At 41.0% G+C, this 13,338-nt stretch overlaps 1 protein-coding gene across 1 annotated transcript in view; it reads left to right on the top strand.

The window, feature by feature from the left end:
- The window catches only part of Gk5 (glycerol kinase 5), a 65,081-nt gene extending 52,432 nt beyond the window's left edge, over positions 1–12,649 (top strand). The window contains exons 13-16 of the mRNA XM_075964964.1: positions 590–693; positions 2,225–2,284; positions 3,527–3,660; positions 6,529–12,649. Coding sequence (XP_075821079.1) covers positions 590–693; positions 2,225–2,284; positions 3,527–3,660; positions 6,529–6,677 — 447 coding nt within the window. The 3' untranslated portion in view covers positions 6,678–12,649. The remainder of the gene's footprint in view (positions 1–589; positions 694–2,224; positions 2,285–3,526; positions 3,661–6,528) is intronic.
- The last annotated feature ends 689 nt before the right edge of the window (positions 12,650–13,338 follow it).

Here is a 13,338-nt window from a genome sequence, read left to right as displayed (position 1 = left end):
GCTAGCATTTGCTTCCTAGTTCACTCCAGGGGATCCAGTGCCCCCTTCTGGCACTTACAAGTACCTACACACATGTGGCATATATCCACCAGAACATAGGCTGTACATAAAAGTTTAAAAACCAATCTGAAAACCTGGATCTTAAGCCTGTACTCTCAGACTTGTGAGATGGGAGCAGGGTCGGGGGTTCAAGGCTGGCTATGCCTACATAGTGAGTTCAAGGCTAAATATGCCTGTGTAAGAACTCTATCAAAAGACAACAGCCAAATACGTTGGCATATACCTTTAATCTCAGCTCTTAGGAGGCAGAAGCAGGTGGATTTTGGTGAGTTTGAGGACAGCCTTGTCTACATAATGAGTTCCAGGCCAGTTGTGGCTACATGGTGAGACCCTGTCTCAAATAAATAAATAAATAAACAAACAAACAAATAAATAAGTAAGTAAATAATCTTGCTTAATTAGCTCTTGGGATTGTAATTCATTTTCAATTATTTAAATGTATTCTTCTAGCATGGCTGTGTTTTGTGATACATGTCGAGCCTGTAGATGAAATTTAGAACATAAATGTGTTCTTTTCTCTCTTCTTCAGGCACCGTTGAATGATCCCTGTGCTTGTGCCTCTTTTATGGGTTTGAAGCATTCCACCAGTAAATACCATCTTGTCCGAGCGATACTGGAGTCAATAGCTTTCAGGTAAAGCATGCCGGAACTCCCTCTGCCACCTCTGTGCTTCCTCATTTCCTGGAGATTGGCTGTCAAATGGAAATTTTTCCCCAGAAAAGATTCTTTTTTAGATATGTGTTTCTTTATTTTGTGTGTGTATGTGAGTGCTTGAATATATGTATGATACGTGCTGCATTTGTGCAGAAGTCCTCAGAGGCCAGAAGATGTGCTGGATCTCCTGGAATTCGAGTTACAGACAGATGTGAGTTGCCATGTGGGCGCTGAGAGCTGAACCAGGTCCTCTGCAAGAACAGTTAGTGCTCTTAACTGCTGAAGCATCTCTCCAGCCCCTCAATTCAGTGTATAGTATATATGATATTATTTGTTCTTGTGGCTGTATTTAATAGTACCAGGACCACCTAAAAATGGAATGTTTTTTTTGTTTTTTTTTTAAAGAACTTTTTTCACTTTTATTTTTTTTAATTAATTAATTTATTTATTTATTATGTATACAATATTCTGTCTGTATGCCTAAAGGCCAGATGAGGGCGCCAGATGTCTTTACAGATGGTTGTGAGCCACCATGTGGTTGCTGGGAATTGAACTCAGGACCTTTGGAAGAGCAGGCAGTGCTCTTAACCACTGAGCCATCTCTCCAGCCCAAAATGGAATGTTTTTTAAAGATAGCCCAGGCTGTGAATATAACTCAGTAATAGAGCTTATATTTTGTGTATTTGAGGGTCTGAATTTTATCTCTTTTATTCTTACAAGGGAGAATTCAAACCAACAGCAATTTGTTATACCCAAAGACTAAATAATAGGAATTATTCTTTACCTATGTTTTCCCCTGGTCTTTTGATTATTGGACAAGTGTAGTGTATGGTTAATACCGGTTGTCAACTTGAAATGCCTTAGAGTTGCATAGGAGATAAATATCTGGGCATGTGTATGAGGGCATTAATTCCTGTACACTTAAAAGAAAATAAATCTTCAAAGAATAATTGAGGTTGGGCAGGGGTGGCACACGCCTTTAATCCCAGCACTCAGGAGGCAGAGGCAGGTGGATCACAGCATGTTCCAGGACAGCTAGAGCTGTTACACAGAGAAACTCTGTATTGAAGAGAGAGAGAGAGAGAGAGAGAGAGAGAGAGAGAGAGAGAGAGAGAGGAGTATTTCTTTCATTTAAAGTAACTTTTTATCAATACAAAATGATACATTTGGCACTTTTACATGTTGTTTGGGTATATCATAGTAAAGACTATCGATTAAATAGATAATTGCTATTGCTTGAAATGCTTCTTTATAGATTGGCAATAAACTAAACCTAGTTGTAAAATTAAAATTATACTGTTGTACAAGAGGATGGAGCACATGAGGCCCTGAGCTTGCGTCGTCGAACATAGGTTTGTCTGTGTCTGGTTGCCAGGATTTTAGTAGTTTCTTTTGCATCTTTTATCAAGTCAAGTAAATGAAGCCATAGTTCTTATTTGTTTGAAACATCAGAGTGAAATACGAATTTTGACATGAATATGCTCTCAGTAGTTACCTTGTCTTTGACTAGGAACAAACAGTTATATGATATGCTGCAGAGGGAAATCCAGATCCCGGTCACGAATATCCGGTATGTAAGCTTTGTTTACACAGGCCCGGGGCCAGTTAGGAGCGACACAACCAACCTGATGAGTTGCTAGGTGATTAAGCGTTCCCCTGGGTTTGAGCCCTAGCAACACAAAACAAGCAAACTAGATTTTTTTTTAAAAAGCAGTAGCTATTATTTGTTTTCATTTTTTTCTTGACTTCTAAAGCTTATGCCTGGTTCTTTAACAATAAAATTGTTGGTCATAGCAATTTGGAGAGAAAAATGCTAGTTTTGGATTATTGAGACTATAACACTTTGAAATTTTAGGGATACTGACTGTCAATCATGTATTGATGTAGGAGTGTCATATATCAATCTGTTGATTTCATTGGTTAAGCAATAAAGAAACTGCTAGGCCCATTTGATAGGCCCACCCTTAGGTGGGTGGAGTAAACAGAACAGAAGGCGGGGAGAAAGAAGCTAAGTCAGGAGTCGCCATGATTTTCCCACTCCAGGCAGATGCAGGTTAAGATCATTCCTGGTAAGCCAGCTCGTGGGCTACACAGATTATAAGAAATGGGCTAGTCCAGGTGCGAGAGTTAGCCAAGAAAAGGCTAGATATATAATGGGCCAAGCGGTGTTTAAAAGAATACAGTTTCGGTGTAATTATTTCGGGGCATAATCTAGAGCTAGCCATGTGGGCGGCCGGGTGCCGGGGACGCAGCCCCACCTCTCTTACTACTACAATGTATATTATATAGAAATGATTAACATTCATTATTGTGATGTAGCTATCCTTTTGGTGTAGAAGCATCAAATTGTTTTACCCTCTTTAATATCCCAGTGAATTCTTCTGTTGGCTTAGTTTATTTTACTTGTCATAATTTTGAACTCGTGCCAAAAAAATTAGACCCAAGACCTGAATAAGGAACAGTATTTACTGGACAGTGGTGGTGCACACCTTTAATCCCAGCTGTCGGGAGGCAGAGGTAGGCAGATCTCAGTGAGTTCGAGGCCAGCCTGATCTACAGAGTGAGTTCCAGGGCAGCCAGGGCTGCATAGAGAAACCTTGTCTTGAAAAACCAAAAACAAATAAATAAAATTTCTCCCACTAAAAAATAAAAGCATAGGTTTGGGAAGCGGCTCAGTGGTACCTGCTTTCTTAATACCTGTAAAGCCAGCATTCTCCCCTCCCCAAAAGTTAACTTCAAAATCACCAGTAACCACATAAAAATAGTTAACGTTTTTCACAGTAACTCACCCCGAGGTTCTTGCTTCCCACAGGGCAGATGGAGGCGTCTGTAACAACGCATTCGTCATGCAGATGACTTCAGACTTGTTTAACGCGAGGATAGACAGACCCGCCCACTTCGACATGTCCTGCTTGGGCGCGGCCACCCTGGCTGGCCTGGCTGTTGGTACGTGAGGACTTTATCATGAGCACTTGATTGTAAGCTGTTTCTACACTAGTGCGGCTCAGCCCATGTCACAAAATTCCAGCGAGCTTGTGTCTGTCAGACTTCCGGCTCTCCAGCCGTCCTCTGATCTTCTGTGGGCGTGTCACCCCGACTGCCCTAACTTTACTCCCTAGAAGAATGTGAAGTCAGGGGTGTGGTCAGTTGCTTTGGTCTCCAACAAGGGATGGCCTTGCGATGGACTTTCTCAGGGTACGATATTAAAGAAAAGAGACATAAGACAGGTATTGCTCAGGGAGTCTCTTGAGGTAAGGAACCACCACAGTTACCCTTTGTGGTGGACACTACAAGGAAGAGCTAGAATTTGTAGCCAGAGAGCAGGATGAGGACCAAGAGATGAGAACTATCTAAAAGGAAATGTTAGGGGTACGAGGAAATTCTAGCTAACCCAACCCAACGGGATCCTCGGCGGAAGCAGGGAAGAGGTACTAGACAATGCCTGGGGTAAATTTTGAGACCCAGAAGTTGTGGCATTCTTGAAAAGAGATCAGGCCAGGCGGTGGTGGTGCTTGCCTTTAATCCCAGCACTTGGGAGGCAGAAGCAGGCAGATCTATATGAGTTTGAGGCCAGCCTGGTCTACAAAGCAAGTTCCAAGACAGGCTACAAAGCTACAGAGAAACCCTGTGTTGAAAAACAAAAAACAAATGAGAGAGAGAGAGAAAGAGAGAGAGAGAGAGAGCGCACGCGAGCGCGTAAGAAAGAAAAGAGATCAGAAGCAGTACAGTGTAGAGTCTGAAGGTTTTCCCCACTAGGCCTGTCTTTGTGTTAGAAATCAGCCATTCCTTTACTTACAGCTTTTCTTGAGTGCTGGGAATTGAGAAGCTAAAGCCACAGTTCCTGGTCTCAGGTGGGATGAGACAGATGCAACTGGTGATCAGATCTGTGATAAACCCAGCAAAGGTTGATGGTGTGAAGCCACCTGGGTAGGAGCTCCAGGAGAGACAGCTGCGGCCTAACTTCTAACAGAGCAGGTTGAGGGGAGAAGGGGAGGTAGAGGAGAGGAAAGGAAAGCACTGCTGTGGAGGGAAAGAGGGGTGGCTGCTAGGCTCCAAAGTGAGACCCCAGGAAACAGTGGTACACACGTGTGCAAGAACACACACAGAGATACACATATAAATACACGCAGATACACAGACAAAGACATACACATATAAATACACACAGATACAAAGACACATACATACACACATAATTACACACAGATAAAGACACAATTACACATAGATACACACACATAAATATACACAGAGACTCACATAAATACACAGATATACACACAAAGACTCTGATTAATAAACTCAGGTGGCTTGAGCTTTATCTACTTCATTAAATCTATATTTAATTCCAAACTTTCGCTTCTCTCTTAGGAATGTGTGAAGAGTATATATATAGCTATATAGCCTCTATGTTTTCTTTTCTTTCTTTTTTTTTTTGGTATTTTCGAGACAGGGTTTCTCTGTAGTTTTGATGCCTTGTAGACCAGGCTGGCTTCAAACTCATAGAGTTTGCCTCTGTCTCCCAAGTGCTGGGATTAAAGGCAAGTGCTACCACCACCCGGCTTATGTTTTCTAAATTTACCTAGAAACTGGGTCTGTTCTACACATATTTAATAAAATGGCACAGATACATGTCTACCTTAAATATAAGTTAAAAGTTCTGGAAATAAAAATTTTAAAATATATATGTTATTTATTTACTTTATAGATAACCTTGCCATGTAGCCTAGGCTGTCCTCAAATTCCAAATCCCCTTGTCTCAGCCTTTCAAGAGCTGGTATTAGAGAAATGAGTTACTGAACACACAAAACATATTCTCATTACTAGATTTTATTTACTAATATACAACTGATAAACAAATGAATCCTATTAGTAGTCATTTAGAACCCTTTATGAATTAATATCCTCGAGTGTAGTACAAATAACTAACTTCATAAATACAAGGAAATCTTAGAAAAAAAGAATTGTGTATTGGGTTGGTGACAAATGCTTGCCTGTGATTCCAGCACTCAGGAGGTAGAGGCAGGAGGATTAAACATTTCAGGCCAGCCTCAGCAACATGTGCCTGTCTGAAAATGTGTATGTGTACACACACGCACACACACATATAGTGTGTGTGTTTGTCAGTTTGAGAATACTTGCCTGTTGTGTGTGCAGCTCTCTGCTCAATCCTGATACAAACAAAAAATGGCTTAATGCCATTCAGAAAGAAAGAGTTTTTAAAAAAGCAAAATATTTTTTTAAAGATTGTTTTATTATGTATACAGTGTTCTGCCTGCATTTATACATGCAGGCCAGAAGAGGGGACCATATCTCATTATAGATGATTATGAGCTACCATGTGGTTGCTGGGAATTGAACTCAGGATCTCTGGTAGAGCAACCAGTGCTCTTAACCTCTGAGCCATCTCTCTAGCCCGCAAAATGTTTTTTAAAATCCTAATGTATCTATTCTCTAGTATATCTTTTTGATCATGTATACACTGCCAAAGCCACAAGTATTCTGTACTTTTTTTTAATTAATTTATTTTATATATATAGTGTTCTGCCTGCATGTACGCTGCTCACCAGGGGAGAGCACCAGATCTCATTATAGATGACTGTGAGCCACCATATGGTTGCTAGGAATTGAACTCAGGCCCTCTGGAAGAGCAGCCAGTGCTCTTAACCTCTGAGCCATTTCTCCAGCCCCTGGACTGCGTTTTAACATTCTAACTTTTCTCCTTGTTCCCAGTTCACATAAGCTGGTGGATATATTTCATGAACTCATTCATTATTTGCCTTAAATTCTGAGAATTTTTTTTTTCGTCTGTAGGATTTTGGGCTGACAAAGAAGAGCTACAGAAGCTGAGGCAAAGCGAAATGGTGTTCAAGCCCCAGAAGAAGTGGCAGGAATATGAAATGAACATGGAAAACTGGGTGAAAGCCGTGAAGCGCTCCATGAATTGGTATAACAAGGCGTAGCACTGAGGAGCCGACAGATCCCCACCGGCAGCCTGGCAAGACACGGACGGGAGAAGCTCAGGGAATCCCGACATGATGGTGGCTGAGAGGAGATGATTTGAAACGAGCCTCACGAGCCGAGAAAAAGTGTTGCTCTTTTTAAAAACTCACTAAGGAAATTGTCTTGCTTTTTAAATCCGAGTCTTAGTGAAATTTTAAATCAGCAATACCTCAAAATTGTGTCTTCTTTCTTCTAGCAACTTCCAAAGGACTTTTCCCACTCCCAACTGCACTTTGGTATTTGAGTCCTCCTTTTTCTACGCAGGGTCAATGGTGCACAGGTCATAGTCATTCACACTCAGAGAGCTAATCGTTCTGGGTCAAGCACCATCGCATTTTTAAAAATATTATGAAAATTTTTTCTTAAATTTAAAATCAAGTGGGCTATTTGAAATCCACACAGCTAAAAAGGAGGAATAATTGAGAAAACAGAATGTTTTTTGTGTCAAGCCATAATTTTTAAGTGTCATATCCAACTCTGAGCTCTTTTTGTGCCTCTCTGAGGTGAGCTCGCGAGTCAGCACTTTACTTCTTGTGCGGGAAGATACTCCCTTAATTCTCTCTTGCACGACTTTTGCTGTTGTTACTGAGGTATAGCTTGGGACTTAGATCCTCCTGCCTCAGCCTCGCAACTTCTGGGATTATAAACATGCCCCATCATCCTGGGCTGAGCACTCATCACACGTGAGGACCGGATGTTAGTTAGGGGCCTGAAAAGGATGTTGAGGCTGGGCGTGATTCCAGGTTGTGATTCCAGGACTTCAGAGGCTGAAGGCGGTGGAGCAGGAACTTGAAGCCTCTCTGGCCAATGCCAGGAGTGGAGGCATCTGGGTGACTGGTGAGGCCCTGAATTGAAAAACAAAAGCGAACCTTTGTTTTATTTTGTTTGTTTGAGGAAAGACCCGCTGTCCACCTCATGCTGGTTTCTAAGTCTTGAGCCTCTTGCCTTAGTCTCTAGGTTCTGTGCAACATTCTATTTTTATAAAATGCAAGTAGTTAATGTAAATTTTTCTAGTTCTTTATATTTCTCTATTTGTTGAAATGCCTGCATAAATATCCCTTTTTAAAAAGTGCCTACTTGACAGAGTTTAAATTATTATTATTAGTTTTTGTTTTGCTTTGTTTTGTGACTGAGTCTCATTATGTAGCGCAGGCTGGCCTAAAACTCCAGCTCCTCTTGATGCAGTCTGAATAGGTGTTAGCGTAGGTGTTAGGACTGTAGGAATGTGCCATGCCTGGCGTCAGAGTTTACTTTAAGTTCCCTAGTTCATTGGTAACTTAAAAATTGCTTTCTTGGGTTACTTTGTTGGTGTGTGTTTTGGTGTTTGTCCTGCCCACCTCTGGAGGCTGGCCTGTACGATGACGGACAGCGTGTGTGATCGATGATATTGCCGTAAGGCTAAGGTACCACTGAGCCAGTCTCACATGATGAAGCTTTGGTGCTGGAAAGTGGGAGACGCCTCAGGCTGGGTATAAAATTGTCCTGAGCAGTTGAGGGTGCTCCAGCCTCTTCTACATCACTGCCTCTCTCTCCGTTGGGGATTTGGATTTTCAAGAGTGAATGAACTTGTTCCCACCTTGGTCAATATCACATAAATGTGCTACCGTGACAGTAGTGTCTTGTACATAATTATGTCACTAAAGGAGCCGCTGTTAGAGGGAATGCTGTCACTGCTATGTCCATTTGGGAGTCAGTTACACTGAATGAATAGTTAGTTACATTGCGCTTTGTGGAAATTGTTTCCCTGGGCTCCCAGTGTCTTCAATTGTTAAAAAAGTTTCTTAGCGGAAACATTGTAGCAAAACTCCATTTAACTCATTAATGAGGTTAACATAATTAACTCTCTTATGAGAGAGTCAGCAAGGTGGCTCAGCAGGTAAAGGCACTTGTCATCCAGGCTTGCCGCCCTGAGTTCCGTCCCGTGAAGAAGCCCATGTAAAGGTGGAAGAACACTGACTCCAAAGTCTTCTTCTGCCCTCCACGTGGGCATGGTGCTGTGCATGCATTCTCTGTGACAATAGCAAAAATTGTAAAAAAGATTCGGGAATGTTTTCTTGTTAGAGGTATTTTTGTTTACTATAACATATCAGATCATATGTAGATGTCTCATTCTTTCCTACAATGTTTTTGCAAAGCTTCGTGACCAATTACAGGATTTCCCATCAATCATGTGAAAGCTGATTTATCTCAATGTTGTTATAGATTCTGCCGAAAGGTATGATTTCATAGGAAGCAGTTCTGTCCTTTGTGTTGCTAGACTAAATTGTGGTGTTAATTACTAAAGGTTTGTTTTCCATGTCTTCCCCATGCTCTTCTCAACATACAAGTACAGCATGAAGGAACAATACCCTTTAGATAACGTGAAAAACAGCTAATATCTCATCCGAATAGAGCTGCTCTTGAAAGATCAGTGACTTTTGCTTTTTCTTCTGTGGATCTAGAAGTTAATCTTTTGCTCTTCGGCTTTCTGGCCATATTTTATTGACAGAGCTTAGTGATTCTTGTAAGATTTAAGTAAATAAAGTCTGCCGGGTAGTGGTGGCGCATGCCTTTAATCCCAGCACTCAGGAGGCAGTGACAGGAGGATTTCTGTGAGTTCAAGGCCAGCCTGGTCTACAAGAGCTAGTTCCAGGACAGGCTCCAAAGCTACAGAGAAACCCTGTTTCAGAAAAAAAAAAAAAAAAACCAAAATTTAGTAAAATGCAAAATCAAAATACTATGTTGTTTGTGGCTGTAGAGACAGTTGTTAATCAAAAACAATTGAAGAACATTGTTTCTTCATATGCCTTTTGAAAATAATTTTAATATACTAATACTTCTTAGCATATTTTCTTTTCACCTTGTAGACGTACCAGGCATTCGTCTCCAGCAAACTCAATAAGGACAGTGTTCCTGTGCAGTCTATCTTAAAGTGCTACTAACTGCTCTGTACTCTGACTTACTGATCTTAAATCTCTTATATCCATCTGGGATATGGTTTCCCAATGTCAGCATTGATCTTTGTTTTGTTTTGTTTTCATGACAGGGTCTTACCATATAGCCCTGGATATCCTGGAACTCACAATGTAGAACAGGCTGTCCCCAGACTCACAGAACTCTGCCTGCCTCTGCCTCCTGAGTTCTGGGGTTAAAGGTGTGTGCCACCACATTTTGCAACACTGACATTTTGAGCTGCATCTGTGTTTGCTCTGGGATGCTATAGTAGACACATATGCTTGGCAGTATCCCTGCCCAAAATGCTTGCCCAAATTGGCCACCCTGGGAGGCAAAAATATTGCCATTTAAGAACCACTGATACAGGCTATTAGGAGAAAAATGAAGATTTGGTGACTAGTTGCATTGCCAATGTTCTCTGCCCTGTTTTCCCTTAAGAAATGAATTTTTAACAGCAGTGGAAAAGTAGGGAGTATCCTAAAATGCAGTTTCTATTTTGCTGGGGTAATGAAGAAAAAGTTGTGTTGATTGTCTGTGTTCCTCAGCCCTCACCTCTGTGGTTGGATTAAGCCTGGTCCCTGAGCCTGATGGTCAACTCTTCCCCTACTGAGCTCCACCCAGCTAGTACTTATGCACCTCAGTCCTGCTCCTGTGTGGTCACAATTAGTAGACATGTCACCTCATGGTATGACTGATACATTCTGTAGATCATCTGTGACTTGATCTGTCCTCACCCCAGTTTTCCTGAGACAGGATCGATCTTACTCTGTGGCCCGGAATAGCCTGAACTCATGGGTGCTGGGATTACAGGCATGAGTCACCACATCTGGCTTTGCTTCACTTTCTTCTCTGAACAAGGAAAAGATTGTCCCAAACCTTCCCTAGATTTGATGCTTCCTAAGTGGAAGCCATGTTTGTTCTCCATTCTGCCCCAGCCCCCTCCAACTTAATTAACACTGTGCCTTCGTTGTTTATGGGTGAATTTTTACTTCACATTTATCTTTGATGTTACATTTATTGATAATATCTTATACTTGTTGAAAAGGAAGATATTTACAACTAGAGTCATGATGTTTATTGTAAAAAAAATCATGTCTATGTATTTTCAAATATATTTTTCTAGAGATATACACCCATAGATATATATATGGGTATAACAGCTTTTTGGTTGCTGGTCTGGGAATGGACCGTGGAACCTGATGCATGCTGAACATGCCCAGCTACTTTTAACTTTTTAAGGTCTAGTTGAAACTTTCATTCACAAGTTTTATATATTTGACTTCAGATAAGTAACATTGTATTTTAAGAGTACCCAACACTGTTGCTAGAGGAAGGAACCACAGAAGTAGCCCTTAAGCAAAACATCTAATTAACATCTAATTGGGGACTGTTTTTTGTTTTTTTTTTCTGTTGTTGTTGTTTGGTTTAATTTGGTTGTTTTTTGAAATAGGATCTCCCTTTATAGCTCTGACTGCCCTGGAACTCACTCTGTAAACCAAGCTGACCTCAGATTCACAAGATATCTGCCTGCCTCTGCCTCTGCCTCTGCGTCCCACATGCTGCAATTAAAGGTTCCCCAGACCCACTCTTCCTGGCTCTGGGAACTGGTTTTTAATGTAAAATAGAACAACCCAAGAGGCTGGCAAGACTTTTACAGTTCTTTGTTTTTTTCAAGACAGGGTTTCTCTGTCTAGCGCTACTCACCCTGGAACAATTTAGACCAGGCTGGTCTTGAACTCACAGAGATACACCTGCCTCTGCCTCCAGAGTGCGGGGAATAAAGGTTTATAACATACCCACCCAGTGACTTTTACAATTCTTTGAGGAGATGTAATTGCTGTGCCTCCATCCTTCAACTTTGAGTCTAGAGTCACCAAGAAACAGACTAAAGAAGACTTGACCAATTTTTTTTGTGTGTGTTTTAGATTTGTTTTGTTTTTTGAGACAGAGTTTCTCTGTTACTGTAATATCCCTGGCTGTCCTGGAACTCCCTCTGTAGACCAGGCTGGCCTCAAACTCAGAGAGATCCGCCTGCCTCTGCGCGCCACCATTGCCTGGCCACTTGAATAATTCTTAATTCCTTTAGGAAGTTTAGATTGTTCTTTTTAAGTAAAAGTAGGAAGTTTCAGACACACTGTGAACCTGTATGATTCTCCTAGTAGGGAACCAAAAGCCCAAGGAGCCTTCAGAATCGGATAATTCCGAACTTCTGTTATTCGGTTCTCAAAGCCTTCCTGCCCTCTGCATTCTTTTCTCCACATCTAGATAGCCATTGAGATTGAATAGGAAAAAATGACATAGGAACTCCAGCTTAAATGGTTCTTAGTTTAGTGTGATAGAGCGCTTGTGCACAGGGCCCTAGGTTTGATCCTTACCTACAATCAGTGTGTGAACGATTCGGTTTCTCCATGTTCTCTCAGCAGCATTTGGTGATGTTGAATATGATTTCATGTGCCTTTTACCATCTGCTCACCATCATCTTTTAAATCTTTGTTCATATCTTTGTCTGATTGCCAATTGGATTGTTTGCTAAATGAGCCGTAATTTTTTACAGTGAAATCAGACTTCAGAAGTCATTGAGTAGGATTTTTCAAGTCATTTAAGGCAAAATGTTATAGCATCTTGAACATCGTCTTATGATGTGCCTAGCAAAAGGGCTGTTACCTCTGTGCCTGTAGTGCAGGGCTCACACTGTTAAAGAAACCAAGGTTTCAAAGGCAACTTAAGATGTCCCATAGTGTGTCTGGGACAAATATATATATTTGTATATCGCATTCATCATGATTCTAACTCTGTGCAAAACTGTATGATTTATGTAAAAGTTCAGGATGATTTTGTGGAAAATTAATTTAAAAAGATGAAAAAGTATAGATTTGGATTCTCATATATCAGTATTATGATTTTACTTCCCTGTTATTGTTATGGATGTCAGTTTTATTAAATAGTTATTGAGACTGTCATAAACCATCTTAAAGATCTTTAATAAAATTGAAGATGAACACAGCCATAGAAACACTCTTCATTTGCATCTGGGCTTTTGTTTAAGACATACTTTTTTGTTTGTTTGGTTTGGTTTCATTGTTGCTGTTTTCTGAGACAAGGTTTCTCTGTGCAGGAACGGTGAAGACTGTCCTAGAACTCAATCTGTAGATCAGGCTGGGCTCAAACTCTTCACCAACTGAACAGTCTCTCCATAATATTTTTTTATCTGTTTTAATTTATAGTTTATATTTTATGTTACTTGAATTTTTATTGAATACTGTTTCCTACTCTGGTTTCTGCACACTGAGAAAAATTCCATAAGGGGCTCAGGTTGTGCCTGTTAGGAGTCAGCTTTCCTGGGGTTCGTGAAGCTCGGGGCACTCTCCAGTACTCCTTAAACTAGGTGTGGTCTCACACATGGAGAATCCCAACATTTGGGAGGTGGGATCTAAAAGGTCAGGAGCTCAAAGCCAGCCTCTGCTACCTAGCAAGTCACAGAGTAACTCGGGTGTAGCTCACGGTAGAGCACTTGCCTTGCAGGGATGAGACCTGGGTTTGATCCCCACCACTGCATAAAAGAATGAAAGGGAAGGAGAGAAGCCAGAGAAATAAGCCTGTTAATGACAGGTGTCACTCAAGTTAAAATTTGCGCGTATGGTTAAAGGAAAAAAGGGTTTGCCTCTCTGTAATCCATTTTGTTTGCTT

The sequence above is a fragment of the Microtus pennsylvanicus genome, chromosome 3 (genome assembly GCF_037038515.1).
Source record: "Microtus pennsylvanicus isolate mMicPen1 chromosome 3, mMicPen1.hap1, whole genome shotgun sequence".
NCBI lineage: Eukaryota > Metazoa > Chordata > Mammalia > Rodentia > Cricetidae > Microtus > Microtus pennsylvanicus.
The sequence above is the reverse complement of the archived record's forward strand: the minus strand, read 5'-3'. Positions and strand labels throughout refer to the sequence as shown.